General features: G+C 39.1%; 1 protein-coding gene across 2 annotated transcripts; it reads right to left on the bottom strand.

Moving 5' to 3' along the window:
* Positions 1–311: 311 nt before the first annotated feature.
* mat2b (methionine adenosyltransferase 2B) lies at positions 312–12,996 on the bottom strand. 2 transcript variants are annotated; one of them, XM_087133154.1, is made up of 7 exons: positions 12,794–12,996; positions 9,147–9,213; positions 8,726–8,930; positions 7,407–7,521; positions 5,907–6,053; positions 3,470–3,672; positions 312–2,871 (listed from the first exon to the last, which is right to left on the bottom strand). In XM_087133154.1, exons 3-7 carry the CDS (start codon positions 8,900–8,902, stop codon positions 2,611–2,613), a joined length of 903 nt encoding a protein of 300 aa, XP_086989280.1. In that variant the 5' UTR covers positions 8,903–8,930; positions 9,147–9,213; positions 12,794–12,996; the 3' UTR covers positions 312–2,610. The 2 variants fall into 2 exon arrangements, with proteins under 2 accessions (XP_086989280.1, XP_022100350.1); XM_022244658.2 differs by lacking the exon at positions 9,147–9,213.
* Between the last annotated feature and the right edge of the window lie 2,324 nt (positions 12,997–15,320).

The following is a 15,320-nucleotide window of genomic DNA, read 5'->3' as shown; positions in this document are numbered from 1 at the left end:
TTCGTATTTGGGTTATAAATGGACAGCAGCTGTGTGACAGTGTAAAGATCAAGAGCAGGCCTCTTGCCAAGGGGGTGGAGGAGGAGCCCCCACCTGGCAAACCATAAGCATCAAGATTATCTATTGTTCTTGTGATGTGTCGCCCCCCATGTCAAAAGCTGGTGACAGGGCTGGTAATGGGTTGGAACTCTCTCTTCTATAATTATAGGAATTTAGAGAACGGATGTAGAAAAAGATCATAACCCTCTACAATTGCCCAAAAGCAACATATTTTGCCAGAACTCAAAGGAAAGGTTTCAATACTTCTTGAATTATTTTTTCTATTCATTTAATGCTCAAAACCCTTGAACTGTCAAAGAGAAAAAAATGTTTGAGAATGAATTCATTATGAGTCTACTCCTGATGAAAATTAAACCGTAGAAAAAAATTCCAACAAGAATGTTCACCATAGCATTAGTTTCAAGTAACACATACCTAATATCTATTTCTATATTTGTGTATTTCTAGGAGTAAAATATTAATAATCAATAGAAATGTACCAGATATAAGCCCACGATCAACAGAATTTTCAACAATAAAAGCCAATACTGCAACTGTTCCCATCTGTGCTCCCACTTAGAAATAAACATGTAGCTTTACTCTCAAAATCCATACAGGATTTTTTAGTAATCATCCGCATTTCCAACCCTATACATGTACAGAATCAAAATATATGATTTTTTCCCAATAGGTTATATAGCAAATTAAACATATGACTAAACTCATTTTGCACTTGCAATAAACTTTAGATATCCAATTACTCTCCATAACTATGACTTCTTTCATTTTTGAGTCACTCTACAATGCCTGGTGGGGAAATGTACTTCACTACCGTTGTTTCCGTTTATTAGCTTGCTGAGTGACGTCCTGGGGATGATTTGACAATTAACAGTGGGACAAACTACTCTCATCAAATGTCCAGTTTATGATCCAGGGGTAAGGAGAGGTTTTCAAGTTTTTCACTGACCATACATGGTGCAGATTTAACTACAGATGGTAAAGTAAAATACCAATTACTTTACTTGCACAATAATTTTCCAAACATTTTTCCCAAACGGTTTGCACTTTTGTGAATGCAGAAGACATGGCTATATATATTCATATATCAAGTTTCAATAATTTCAGTCAATCACACGGTTGACCAAAGGTCAAATCATGCATGCCAGTTTATGCATACCGGACCCCACTTTAAAATTATCAAAGGGAATATTTCCACGAACCACTTCAAAGTGGAACTTGAATGGCCTTATACCACACCATAGTTATTCAATCTATCCATAAATGTAGCATGTTGAAATGTTTTTGTGTAATTCTTTTCACAATGAGGTAAAGCAGAAAAACATTAATGAAACAATGCTGAGATCCAGGCACTCTAGCTGGCATGCACACAAAAAAGAAATTCCCAAAAAAAACTGCTTGATCTTAATTTGAAGTCATGATCAAAAAGGTGTCTGGCATATACCATGGGTAAAGATCCTACGGGGATGGAGTGGATATACCCCCCTCCCCACTTTTTTTTTGGGGGGGGGTGTACCAATATAATTAACCCCCCCCCTTTTCAAGTCACTGACTATGCGCACCCTTAGCCTGCACCATTGACTACGTACTTGCCAGCGTCACAGTCTCACTTGGGATGGAGGCCGTGCTGAGCTTTCAGAAATCCCCCCTCCATTATGTGACAAAAAGTCTCCGCCTATGGCTTTATAGAGTCTTTGAGAATGACACCAGCAGTCCCCTTGTACTATCTTCACAGCTACAACAGAACTACTTACATTAAATGTAATATGCAAGTATATGGCAGGTTTTCCTGGTGTTGTTCCAGGGAATATTTTGTCCACACGGCTAGTTACCATCATATACAATGCACATTTTTGAAATGAAGGTCTCAATCAATGCAAAACGTCTTGAGCTCCAAGGATATGTAAACCACAAACAGTAGAAGATGGAGTGAAACAAATGTTGAAAGTTTGGAGAAGACTGAAATATGACAACATGACTGAGGTATGAATTTAGTTGCACAAAATAAAATCTTACAGTAATTTGAAATATTTACATTTAATTATCTGTGGCACTGTGTAAAACTGTTCGCTGTTACTGCAGATCCATTAAAAGCACACGTCTACTCTACATGCAGTTATCTCTTTGATCCTAGTTTGTTGACTTAATTAAGGACTCAGTACAGTTATTGTACAAGAAATTGTCACTTATTGTATCATATAAAGGCATTTCCATTATCCTTACACCAACAACTAACCTCTGTGCAAACAATATGTTCATTTAGTTTTTGAGATGCATGTATTTGACAAGGTTGTAAAAGGTCTTTTCAAATAACCCAGAGTCCCTCAGCATTTTTTGCTCTGGGAAGTTTTGTGAATCCACAAAAATTGAACACTGAGCAGTTGATCTTAATCTTTGTACTTAAAGTGAATCGGGATTCCACACTGATGTAAATGAAAGACGCAAGGGTTATACAGTTCTGAAACCATCAAATCAATTAATATCTCAAGTGTTGGATTTCAGCAGGTTAAGAAGGGAAGGTTAATGTAGAAAGAGCCTTTCAGTAGGAAAACATTACTTCTTTTCATAGAATGGTCTCAAGCATGGCTCAATTCCTTCCCTGAACTTTGTAAACTGACCAATCCCAAGGCTGGTTAGAATAGAGCAGTCCAGACGGCAGTCATACGGCCTGGGGGTTCCAGATGGAGGGTTGGGATTGGCTACCATGTGGTCGGCTTTCAGACCAAAGATGTCCACCATGACTTTGGCCATGTCATGCTTGGTCATCTGCTCGTTGTGGCACCAATGGAAGATTCCCTTAGCGGCGACTGGATTCTGGGAAAAAGAAAAAAAGAAAATTGAAGCGATCACAATTTGCTTCATTAACCATCTCCCTTCCTGGATCTAACAATAACATGCAGATTGTAATTACAAGAATATGTACAAGCTGGATCAGAATGAGCTTCATGCCTTATGGGGCCAATTTGAAGGGCTGCTAAGCACAGAAACTTGCCAGGAAAAAATATTGGCTCAGCATTGCCTCAAGTGGGGGATGTCTACTCTATAAAGTGGCTGAGCGCCTTATTTGCGTAACATAAAAAAGTCTTGCTCAGTAGCAACAGGTTCCCAGCGGCATTGCCATGTAAGGCATATTGCCTGTGAACGATACCTGGCTAATTTTTGCTCAAAGAGAAGAATTGCTAAGTACAATTTCTTTTCTGTTAAGAAAATTGTCCACTCCCCTAAAATCTGGTGTATTTACACATATAAATAGACTCTACCACTCAGTTTAGAAATCTTGGATCTAATTTTATCCACTGAAGCATGTACAATACAGTCAGTGACAGAGTCCATATTTTATACAGGACATCTTTTACACCACATTCAATTTTTTTTTCTTTTCAACACAAACAATAAAAAGTTAAGTATGCACCTTAAGGTAGAGGTCTCCTAGCTGTCTGCAGACCAGCGCAACATCCTGCACGTGGGTTGGGTAGCGAAGCTGATAGGCACACATGGTTGCCTCCTTGCTGCTATCCAGCAAAGCTTTGAAAAGGACGGTTACCGCACTCTCTTCAAGATACTCCACCTCACCGTACAGCACTGGAACTCGCAAGATAGCTGATGGACAGGCAGCTATGAAAGAATGAATATCCAACTTAGATTTGGATCATTCTAGAAATTTGGGGTCTGACATGAGAAATTTTCTGTCCATGTCATTTGACAAAGGATATATCATTGGAATTGACTTCAAACTATTTTTATTTATTTGCCAGGTAATTTGCATTACTTAATCGCTCTTTTAAATTGAAGAATGTCTTCACAATTTACTAAGTCACATGCCAGATGTGACAACAACAGGCAAAATTGGACCTCAAGTTTATAGAATGACCTGTTTCGCAAACTGCTTAACCTACCAGAAAATCACAATGTGTGCCTCACATTTTAAACCCTTTAAGGGGTGTGTGCCATTTGATTTGAAAAGTTCATTCATTGTTGAGACTGTCATCTGTTGAGGTTGGCGGTGTTTCTGCACCTCATACAAATTTATAGGCAACTTTGCCTCCTCCATTGGTCCATTAATGTGTCAAGGAATTCAAGATTGCTCCCTCTCAAATTCTGGTCCACGTACTGATTTAATTTTGTGAAAAAAAAAAAAAAAGAAAAAAAAATCAGCTAACTTGATTTCCAGTCAAGTAAATCAGTGATCCTGACTTAATCTGACCTGTGTTGGTTAAAAAAAAACATACAAGCATGGCTGGTCATGAAAACCACAAAAGGTTTCTAGTACATCATAATTTATGAAGACATTCATAAAACAATAAAACGGTCACAACTGCAGGCATAACGTGAGCAGACACAAGAAATACTTCAGGGCAAAACAAGCATTTGAGTTTACAACGAATGGAGGAAAAAGAGTAAAGTTGCTGGAACCTCCACATTGGCTGAAATGACTATTTTTTAACACAGGGGTTGATGGTTAGACAGAGAGATCTAATACCCTTGGCCAACACCTTGGGCGGAAGTCCTTCTCAAATTGTTTTCTTGCATACATTTACATGTACCAAGCTGGATTTGTACACTGTCCCTTCACTGATATGTATAAAGTATACAGTGAGTGATTTTCCAAAATAGGATCTCAGAGTCTTTTGCATGCCAAGATAAATGTTCCCGTTTGAGTAAGATACAAATGTGCATGTAAGCACGATCTCTTGCCAAAAATCACAGAAAAAACCTTGAGGAAATCTGACACCATGTCTACTGCTCCTCCCCCCCCAAAAAAAAGAACTGCTGCAACTCTTCCAAGCTTTATTTCAGTTTGGTCTTGTTTGAAGTCCAATAAGTAGACTTAAGTATCACAGAGTACATGTAGGGAGTTAACGCCTTGGAAACAAGTACCCGCCCGATGATATCAAAACTAGGTTTCTTTTTTGTGGGCTAGGTACTCGTAAAAAGAAAAAATCCACGTATAAAATGTACATGTACATGTATGTGAACCTTAATGGTGAAGGGTGACATTGCTGAAAAATCACCGTACCGCTGAAAAGCTTGGTCCCACTGCCGTAACTCTGATTCAGAGATTGATGGACCTACTTTTGCTACAAATTAAAGGGAGCACTTTGTTTAATAAAAAGGTGGGGGAGATTCCCATCAAACACTGAGAACAATGTGCTGCTTCCTATGTAGAAAAACAGAGTCCTGTTTCAGGCACATGGTCCGCTGGGATTGCCCTGTGTTCATAGTGAATAAACCTTTGTGCACGCCAAACAATGTTCCCTTGTTTGGTGAAGCAATCTACATTCAGAATTGGCATCATGGCAAGAACAGAAAAAACCTTTTTAGCTTGTTATAGTTGAGTTCTGAAGACACATGACATTGTGTTCGATTTGGATGCTTCCATATTTATTTAAACAGATAAAATCAGAGAAAACATGTTTTCCTTAGAGGTGCTCTTTAAGGGTTCTTCATAGTTTTAAGGGTACCCGGGTACCCGGTACTGACAAAAAATAGGTACCTTGTTCCAAAAATACCAGTAAATGTACACCACTATGAAACAAGATAGTGCAGTCTGGGTGCCTCAGATTATGAAATGAATTCCAAGTGCTTGGAAGACAAGGTATAGTGACAATGGGCATCTGCAGAAGAACTGGATTTAAAAATCCAAGTCTGAATTATTTAGGCAGAAATTTGTAGATTCCTCACACCTTTGTTAAACTGTGCATGGAACCTGTCCATTCTTTCTCCTTCAAAGTGCTCTGTTAACACAATCTTGGTGCTAACTATCTGGTTCTCATTATGCGACCTTTTGAATCAGCGCACATGGGGATGTAGGATAAGGACTCAAGCTACTTTGTACATCTACATCTTACTGTTAGCCTGCACAGCAATCTCTCCATCCAACTTAGATTGGCCGTACTTATTGAGTGGGTTCGGCTTGTCCTGGACTTTGTATGGCGGGTCCTTGCCGTCAAAAATGTAATCTGTGCTCAGGTAGATCATGTAGGCTCCAATCTCACCTGTTCAAAGCAAGCATAAATCCCTAAGTCAGATGGGAAGAACAACGAACATAGGGATGGAGACAGCTCAGTTGGTTGAGCACTGGTACACTGTTAGGGAAGTAGAAGATTAAAATCCCATTCAGGTCAATTTCTCTGTTTAGAATTATGAGATCATAATAATGGCTAATTTCTCTGCTTTAAATGTGACCAACTCTGCAAAAAAATGTATCAAGGGACGCTGTGCTATATCACACCAACTGATTTCTATGTGGAAAGGGTGACTTTTTACTTCTTGGTTTACTGGCTTCTATTACATGTATATGAATACACTCAACCTAACTGTTGCTATGAATATTCAAGAGACTTTCTTCTTGGCTAATTTCTTTTTTCCACTTCCTGTGTTTAAAGGGCTTTATCTCTGAAAGCACTTCTGTTAATGGTTATGATATGATTAAACAAAAAACAGTATATCTCCACTTTTCTCCAGATTGCAAAATGCCACAGGGTTCAAACCTACACCAAATTAATAAGGCTGTGCCGAATATCTGAATATTTGGATATTCGATCGAGTATCAAATATTATTTTCCAAATTCGAATATTCAAATGCAAAATTCATAAAAACGAAGGGAAAATTTTTTTGTTTTGAATGCGAAAAATTGCACTGTGGAGGCTTGTTTCAGGCAGACTCAAATGAAAAGCGGCAGAAATCTTACGATTAAAAAATCAATTTATGCATTACAAAATTTTAAAGGACAAGAAGTATTGTTCGTCTCTTAATCTTGCTAAATCATGGTTAGAGATACTTCCAGACACGAGAAGCTATTACAGTAATTAAAATGTAAAATTTTGTGCATTACTGCAACTGATTTTGTATATGAATTGTTCATCAACAATCTGCTGGTCGGTACAAACGAAAATTCCAATATTCGATCGAATTGGAAGTCGAATATTCGAATGGCGAATTATTCGAATTGACTAAGCCCTACAAAATAAAGTTTATAATGTAACCAATTCAGATGTGTATGTGATTCATTTTGAAAAAAATGTCCCATAATACCTATTTTTGTATTTTTTTTTATATATAATAGTGACTAGTGTTTTCTGGGATTTTAAGGATTTTCGTGCCAGTTGGTGGGCTGTTTCATCAAGCTTAGTGCCAGACGGTAGAACGCTATGGTGGAGATCCCCAACCTGCACCGTACCAGCGTAGCGATAACACTGAGCCACACATTTGCCACACTTTCATTTGTAAGGAACCTCCATGTAAAATGACAGAGGTTGGGCCTCAATCCTACACAATCCTCTGAAAAACATGGATCCTAAAATGCTTGGGGAAGTTGGACGATTATAGATTTGACTTTCATTCTCACCACAAATGGAAGCTATTGTCGACGTTGCCCCAACATTCAAGTTCTTGGTCTCATCTGCCTGTTTTTCAACAACATCCGGCCTCCGTTCAGCTGCCGAATGGATGACTACATCTGGCTGCATAGCAAACGCGAGTGGGGAGAAGTGTCATTACCACAGCTCCAAAATTTGAATCTGTTTCTACCTACACCCACAGCACTATTTTTGGTTATGAATTCAAACTGCAAGTTTTAAAAGCCACCGAATTACCAGTACATAAATGCAATTTCTAGGATGCCAATATAAAGTCTGTACTGGACTACATTCGTTTTGCCTACAATTTATATGGGCAGTTTTTGCAGAAATATCATCCTTTGGTTGTTTTTACGTTACCTCCATTTCGTTCAAAATGTACATGTACAATTGTGTCAATAATTTCTAAGAGCCATACATGTAGTTTTAGTACCCACTTGTAGGAGAAACACAACAGGAACATAAAAAGGGCAGACCCTATACAGGTAAACATTGTAAAGAAAAGTGCATAGCTAAGATTCTATCGAGAATATATAGAGACGTATCCCTTAAGGAAACTGCCCGCAGCTTTGCATTAACCCTAACTCTCTACACCATGCAAAAACTGAACACTGTTAAGGTTAAAATTGTATTTCTTTAGCCTTACCATGGGAAAATGAGTAAGTTGTCTAAATCCACTGTAATAACGACACTTGTGCTTTAAAAGTTGATGTGGAATCATTATAGTATCTACGTAGCTCATATTGTCGTACCCTCCCCCCAAAAAAGATTATATGACCATGCGGTTAAAAACAGTCACAAACCAAAACGGAGTTGAAATTACCACTGTCTGTAATCTGCGTCAACATTTAATTAATGGTAAAATAAACACCAAGAATGTTGATTTCCCAAGAATCATGAGTCCTTTAAAGTAAAAAAAAATCAGGGCTTTCACCAAAAAAAAAAAGACAAAAAAAGGATAATGATTAACCAGATGCAGTGCAATTGGCTGCATAATTTTCTAACCTTAAGTTGATATCCAAACGTTTTTTTGACATCACATGACTTACTGTTTGCCAGCACAAATTGCGGTCTTCCACTGTCCTAACCTATTCAGTCAAAGTTGCTGTTTCATTCATTCACAAGTTGGACGGTTTTAACTACCAGTGCAAATGAATCCTTACAAACTGCATGTGTATTCATTATAAATGAATAAATACAAAAATGCTCTACATGATGAGCTACGATGTGGGCAATGAAAACAGAAGTGAACATCTCAACTGGTGTTTTTGTGTAAGTACGGGTAACCGTACAACTGGATCTTTTTTACCTTGAAATCTGAGATGATACTTTTGACGGCAACGCCATCTCTCAAATCCACCTTTTTCAGAACACCCCCGGCTCGGCTGAAGGCCAGACCTACCACATCCCACGATGCCTTGGTGAATTCCTTCACCAGCGCTCGCCCTAGCAATCCCGATGCACCAGTTATCAACACTTTGGGCATGTCTGCGTTGTGAGGTCTAATTGGCCATCTGCAGAAAAAAAAAAATCACACAACTTGATCAAATATTCATTTCTGTCCCCAACAGACAAATACAGGAGATACCATCACAGGCTGTCCACAAAGTATGTACATGTGCTGGTACGTATTCACAAAGGGGGAGTTCTTAACATTATGATTACCTTGTGTATGGAGGGGGGATCCTAGGCAATGCATACATGTACATAAAGGGCCTACCGGTACTTACATGTATAAAGCATCCAAAGTATGTACATTTCATTTCAATCATCCCCACTATTAACAGCATCTCTGGTCTGGTGAGTCAAAGAGCAATACGGAAATTTATCTGGATTGGAAACTTAATTAAACATCAGTGGCAATGACACCCAATTGTCTGCAGTAAGTCAGTTGGGGTTTAACTTTTTAGTACCAGCTGATTTTAAAAGTAGGAGTTTTGTTGGCGAACGGTATGGGTCACTACATTTAATTCACAGACCCCTGACACACAAATCTCTACAATCTGCTGGTCGGTACAAACGAAAATTCCAATATTCGATCGAATTGGAAGTCGAATATTCGAATGGCGAATTATTCGAATTGACTAAGCCCTACAAAATAAAGTTTACAATGTAACCAATTCAGATGTGTATGTGATTCATTTTGAAAAAAAGTCCCATAATACCTATTTTTGTATTTTTTTTTATATATAATAGTGACTAGTGTTTTCTGGGATTTTAAGGATTTTCGTGCCAGTTGGTGGGCTGTTTCATCAAGCTTCGTGCCAGACGGTAGAACGCTATGGTGGAGATCCCCAACCTGCACCGTACCAGCGTAGCGATAACACTGAGCCACACAACTTAATTAAACATCAGTGGCAATGACACCCAATTGTCTGCAGTAAGTCAGTTGGGGTTTAACTTTTTAGTACCAGCTGATTTTAAAAGTAGGAGTTTTGTTGGCGAACGGTATGGGTCACTACATTTAATTCACAGACCCCTGACACACAAATCTCTACCCGTTTAATGAGGTCTGTCCTTGTTTTCTCAAGCACAGATATCGGTAGTGCAGTCATTAGGAAGCTAGGCTACATGTACGTGTCTAGATATCAAATGGTTGTACAGGTTTGGATTCCTGCATTTTTTGGTCTGCTCCGAAATAGCTTCTACATCGAACAATCACTTGACTTTCCAGCCCATACCACGTGAACTGGTTTTACTTCAAGTATTCCCACCTGCGGCATCCTACCTTATAGTACAACATTTGGGCACTGTCATCACCTTCAATATTTCTGCATGCATTTGCTACTGTAATTATTTGGACAGTCCATCTATCAATATAAATGACAATGTTGGCAGTAACAAGGGTGCGTCCAAAACCCCAAAATGGATTTAAGACCTCAAGTGCATCTCGTGTACATCTCCCAAGGTTAATGTTTGACTCTGACATCGTTATGCCTTATGCCCCGACTATAGCATCTGGGTCAACTACAGTTGGGACAATGCTAGAGTCAGGACGTAACAAGATTACCAACAGGCCCAAAAAGCTGTTCTCATGGTGCACCCATGGATGTTTTTTTCCCTTCCCCAACTGTCAATCTTCCGTCTGGATTTATTGTCTAAACTTGGTCACATTGTTCATACTGTAGGAGGGTAGGATGTGGATTCTGGTTACTCACCAACATTCTTCTTACATACATGTACCAGTGGAACACTGTTATAACAAGGTCCTTGGGACTTCACAAATTTAAAGTAGTTACCATGCAAAACAAAGAAAATCAAAGACTTGGGACCTCAAACTGTCCTTGTTATAAATGTGACCTTGTATTAACAGTGGTCTTATCTGTGTTTGAATGTCCCTTGTAATCAGTAGAACCCAGTGGGAATTTTTTTACATATTAAACACAAGCAGATTAGTCTCCACAAATCAAACAATCCTTATTCTGAATAAAAACCACCTTTTCCCATTTGGTCATGGCCTGGCAGTAGTACTTACACGTAGCAGTGGCCAAGCACCTCTCTCACCAAATCTGAGACAGTGAAAAATTAACTTCATACTTTTTGCAAAGCATGCAAGATTGCATAGCTGCATCTTTCTCTCTCTCATTCTCCTGATCACAATCGTGTTTTTAACTACTAAGAAAGCATCTACCGATGGTCAAAACATAACCTTGGCAACCACGGCACTCTGTGTCTAAACAACCTAACAATTGTCAAGAGTTTGAAAATAGACCCCAAAAGCGGCCACTTTGGGATTAGTTTGGACATGTGTTATAAAGTAATGAGCCATAAGAATAAATTGAAGTCCACCCGAAAAATGGAATTTAGAGTTTGGTCAAGTCCCCCCCCCCAAAAAAAAGAAAGTAAACAAGGAAGTCAAGTTGGTGAACGGTGGGCACGGTGGGGTTGTTCGCCATTTGTCACGTAAACTGACGGCGAAAACGCCCGCAGCATGCACTATGCAGAAAATCATGCTGGTGTTCGAGATCTCTCCGGGAGATTTATGAAGATTTTTCCTTGATATGTTTTTCAAATCTGATCTTAAATATTCTGAAAAGGAGGAGCAAGAAAGTTACAACCGAATTGATAACATGAAGGTAAGAGTGGTCTTAACCCGAGGTACGAGTTATTCAAGGAACGAGTTGTCTGAGATATGAGTTGCCCAAGGTATGAGTTGACTCGATAGCAAGTAAGAAGTGCAGGTAAAGTAAAGGATCGGAGTGCATAAATTAAATAGGGTGTCGGTCACTTTGCCCCATTTCCACCTCGCCCCATGCCACTTCGCCCCTAACCACTTCGCCCCATCTCCACTTCACCCATTGATTATCCTCCATTCTGTTCTTCAGTAACAGAGCTGCAGGCCTAGATGCAACTAGTAAAAACATCGACGTTTGAGTACCCAAATAACGATCGGAGAGCCCAACTTTCAGAGACCAACACAATGCTTCTGATTTCCTGAACGCCGGACCCGAATTTTTCGGCGGGACCCTAAAATTTTTATTGGCAAGTTACATGCAACGCATTTTATGAACAACCCTATGGGAGAAGTGTACCTGCAAAATCTTAATCTGTTTCCATTTTATATACTCCAATTCAAGCCACCGTCTTCCAACAAAGTGTTGCATTATTGATTTGGGACGAAGATATTTACAAACTTCGAAGTTTAAAGCTTGGCAGAGAAGGGAAATTCAGAGAATTCCTTCCAACAACACCACTTTTTGTCATGAACCGTGCTTTGACTAATTTGTGAATATTAATGTTCTAGTATTGTCCAATCAAAATTACGACTTGCAGCTCATTCATCCAGCTTTGACCAGTCACATTCATTCTCAGCCTGTAGAGTGACTGGTGCCCTTAAAAAAGACAATTATGGGTGATTTGTTCTTACAAATATTTGAAAATGTATTTTGTATAATCTGATAATATGCATGCATCTGTGAGTTGATGAGCGGATACATCAGTTGTCATTACATTTACATAAAAAATACTTGGTGGAAAACTGTAACTTAATTTTTGACTGGTTCACTTCCCCCATAGGGTTGCGCATAAAATGCATTGCTTGTTTGTCATCCACACGTATAGTGCATTGCAAACGTCAAAAAGGTTTATTCACCATAATGGACAACGCAGTCGACATTAATTTAATGCCGTAGAGTTTTCAATAATAACTACATGTCTTTGTGGAACTCCCCTCTCGACCATTTTTTGAAGAGGCTTGTAACACACTCGAGCACGGACGACAAAGTGGAAATGGGGTAAACTGGAAATGGGGCGATGTGGAAATGACTGTAAACTATTAATTAAATACAAACAACCTACGCTAGGGTAGATCATGATTCATGGGCTAAATAATGCACCCATTAACATTAAGTTACTTTAGAGCAGACCAGTCCCTTACCTGCAAAAAAAGGACGAACAGAAATATTCTTTTCGATAGGCAATATCGCGACACAAAGCACCTATCGATTAATGAGGTTTTTCACAGCCAGGTGGCATCTGACGATCACAATATTGTACAGGGCATGAGGGCAACAATAAAAGCAGAACTAGGACCATGTTGGAGCTCGGAGATCGAGAACGCCCGCATTTTTCGCAGAACGCCCTCAATAGGCAGCCATGAGCAGGTGTGAATGTAAATTACGGTAGCTGATCACTGTCAAGAACATTTTTATATTACAGCATTAAAGGTGGTGTACACTGTTGTTGTTTTTTTGGTCGTAATTTCACAAGATTGGCTGATTACGGTGTGTCATATTCCCTGCAACTTACATTCCACACACTTGTTTTATTATTGAGTCAATTGCTTTATGAAAAATCGAGAAAAACAGCGCGGCATTTTCAACGCTTAATAAATTGAAGGTCTTGTAGTTTATCTTACGTAAAATCTATGGATTATAGGGCGTTCGTAGTACAAGCGAACATCGTTCGCGGAGTCAGGGTGGGAAACGAGCATGACAGGTTCTCATTCCCTCAAAAAAGGAGCAGTTTTCAACGGCTAGGAGTAATCAGTGTATAAGAAAAAGTTCATCCAGGAACACAGCAGTCGACTCGTGTACATGTACGTGTCCGTGACATCGAAACGAGTAGGCCTGTATGATGCACGTGCGCGCACGATCGTGTTTATAACGGCACTTTCATGGCGGTTCACACGTCTATGAAAGTCTAAAACACCACTCATAGTTGAGTCATTAATAATAATAAGTAAACAAGAACTATGTCTTAAAACAAGGGAGGGGTGATCTTGAATTCGCAAAGTTTTCCGTTAAAAAAAACTTTCCTTAAACAAAATTCAACTTCACACGGATCCAATTTATTTCTACTTTACACCTAACCGTCAGGTTTCTATAATTCTTGTTCACAGTGTTTGTGGCGAAAGAATGTCGGTATATTTTCAGCTACTTTTAGGTTTACCCGTTCATTAATGAAGACTCCCATAATATCTGCAAACACTATGTAATAAATTTGGCGCCTGTTACAGGAAGTGATATGCGAAGTGAAATTAGTCGGCGAGGTTCCGAGTTGCTCTAACGTTATGGGACAATTTTACCTGCCCCGTGTCCCCTCTAGGTCTACTTATCCTATCCGAGCAGAACAAAAGAGGGCGTATTTGTAAATGAAATTGACGGACCTTTTGGTCAGTGAATTGATCTCCATTATGTAGACTGGATAGGACACCGCGCATTGTTTTTGCACAAAATGCGCGGCCAAACAATGGCGGCGCTTCAGGAGAGTTATGTGATGCAGTATGCTGTGCATTCCTGGTCAACATAACCTTTTTCTCAGGGAATGATGGCAAACCCCTCGGGCTCCCTCCCGAAAACAAGCCAAAAATAAACAGAAAATGCAAGCATATCATTTCCGGAAATAACTGACCATTTTCTTATTAACTAACCCACTCAAAGGCGATAATGTTCCTGTGTTCGTGTGTGTTCGCTTTTAATACTTTTTAAAAAACCTATCGTGTACGGCCTTGCTTTAGCAATAGTTTCACTTTGGGTCGGTTCGATCGTTATTTCCACCAGGACATGCAATAGGTTTGGTCAGTAAATATGATGTCCATAACTGTCCATGTGTTTTTCCGTCTGGTTTCGATGAACCAACACTGAAAATATCATCAATAAAATGATTTTAATATTACACACTCTCAGGAAAATTGTACTAAATAAAGTTCATTCATATTGAGTAAATTTTATTGAAAATCGACTTGACACGCGGCATACAGAAATGCGAGAATCTTTTCTGTGAGCACAAAGTAAGCGCAGCTTTAAATGAGCAACCAAACTAACTTACTGCCATTTAAAACAGACAATTATCAGCTTAATCAGCTTAAAAAGTTGAGTTGACAACCTGACTTAAAGATTTATATTTAACAACTACTTTCTGGCATAAAAAAAGTCAGTTTTAACCGAGAACGAATAATTTTGTTATGTAGACAAAGTTTCTTTCATTGCGTTGACTTTGAATTCCCTTGTAACTTCATTCAACAGAAACGTCAGCACTCTGCTTCTCACTTCAGTTTCATCTCTGGCCCGAAGAAGAATTCTGTCACTCATATCACATCGTCTGTCACACGATTTGGGTTCAGTGCGTCTTTAGATCCGACAAACACAAACCATGGCTGTCTTGGAGATTTTTTCGGTAAAATCTTGGGAAAATAAACGGGGTAGTCATTCAGTTTTTTAAACCCCCTTTTCCAATAAGTAACATCTCAGACGGTCCCAACTTCGAAGTGAAGTTTCATATAGAAAGCCTGATAGGCTAGATATAGACTGTAGTAAGTATCTTACCAGGCCTGTATAGGCTAAAAGCTAAGCATTATAAAGTACAACTTGAGAGGCTTTCTGAAACTAAAAAAAGTGCGACTCACTTTTCCTTCTGTTCCTTCTTCCAAACTTGACGCTGATCTCCGGTAATTCACTGCTGCG

This window comes from Acanthaster planci, linkage group LG02 (assembly GCF_054643075.1).
Source record: "Acanthaster planci isolate LZ-2023a linkage group LG02, COTS_SCS, whole genome shotgun sequence".
NCBI classification, from domain to species: domain Eukaryota; kingdom Metazoa; phylum Echinodermata; class Asteroidea; order Valvatida; family Acanthasteridae; genus Acanthaster; species Acanthaster planci.
Note: the sequence above shows the minus strand (reverse complement) of the source record. Positions and strands in the feature narration are given on the sequence as shown.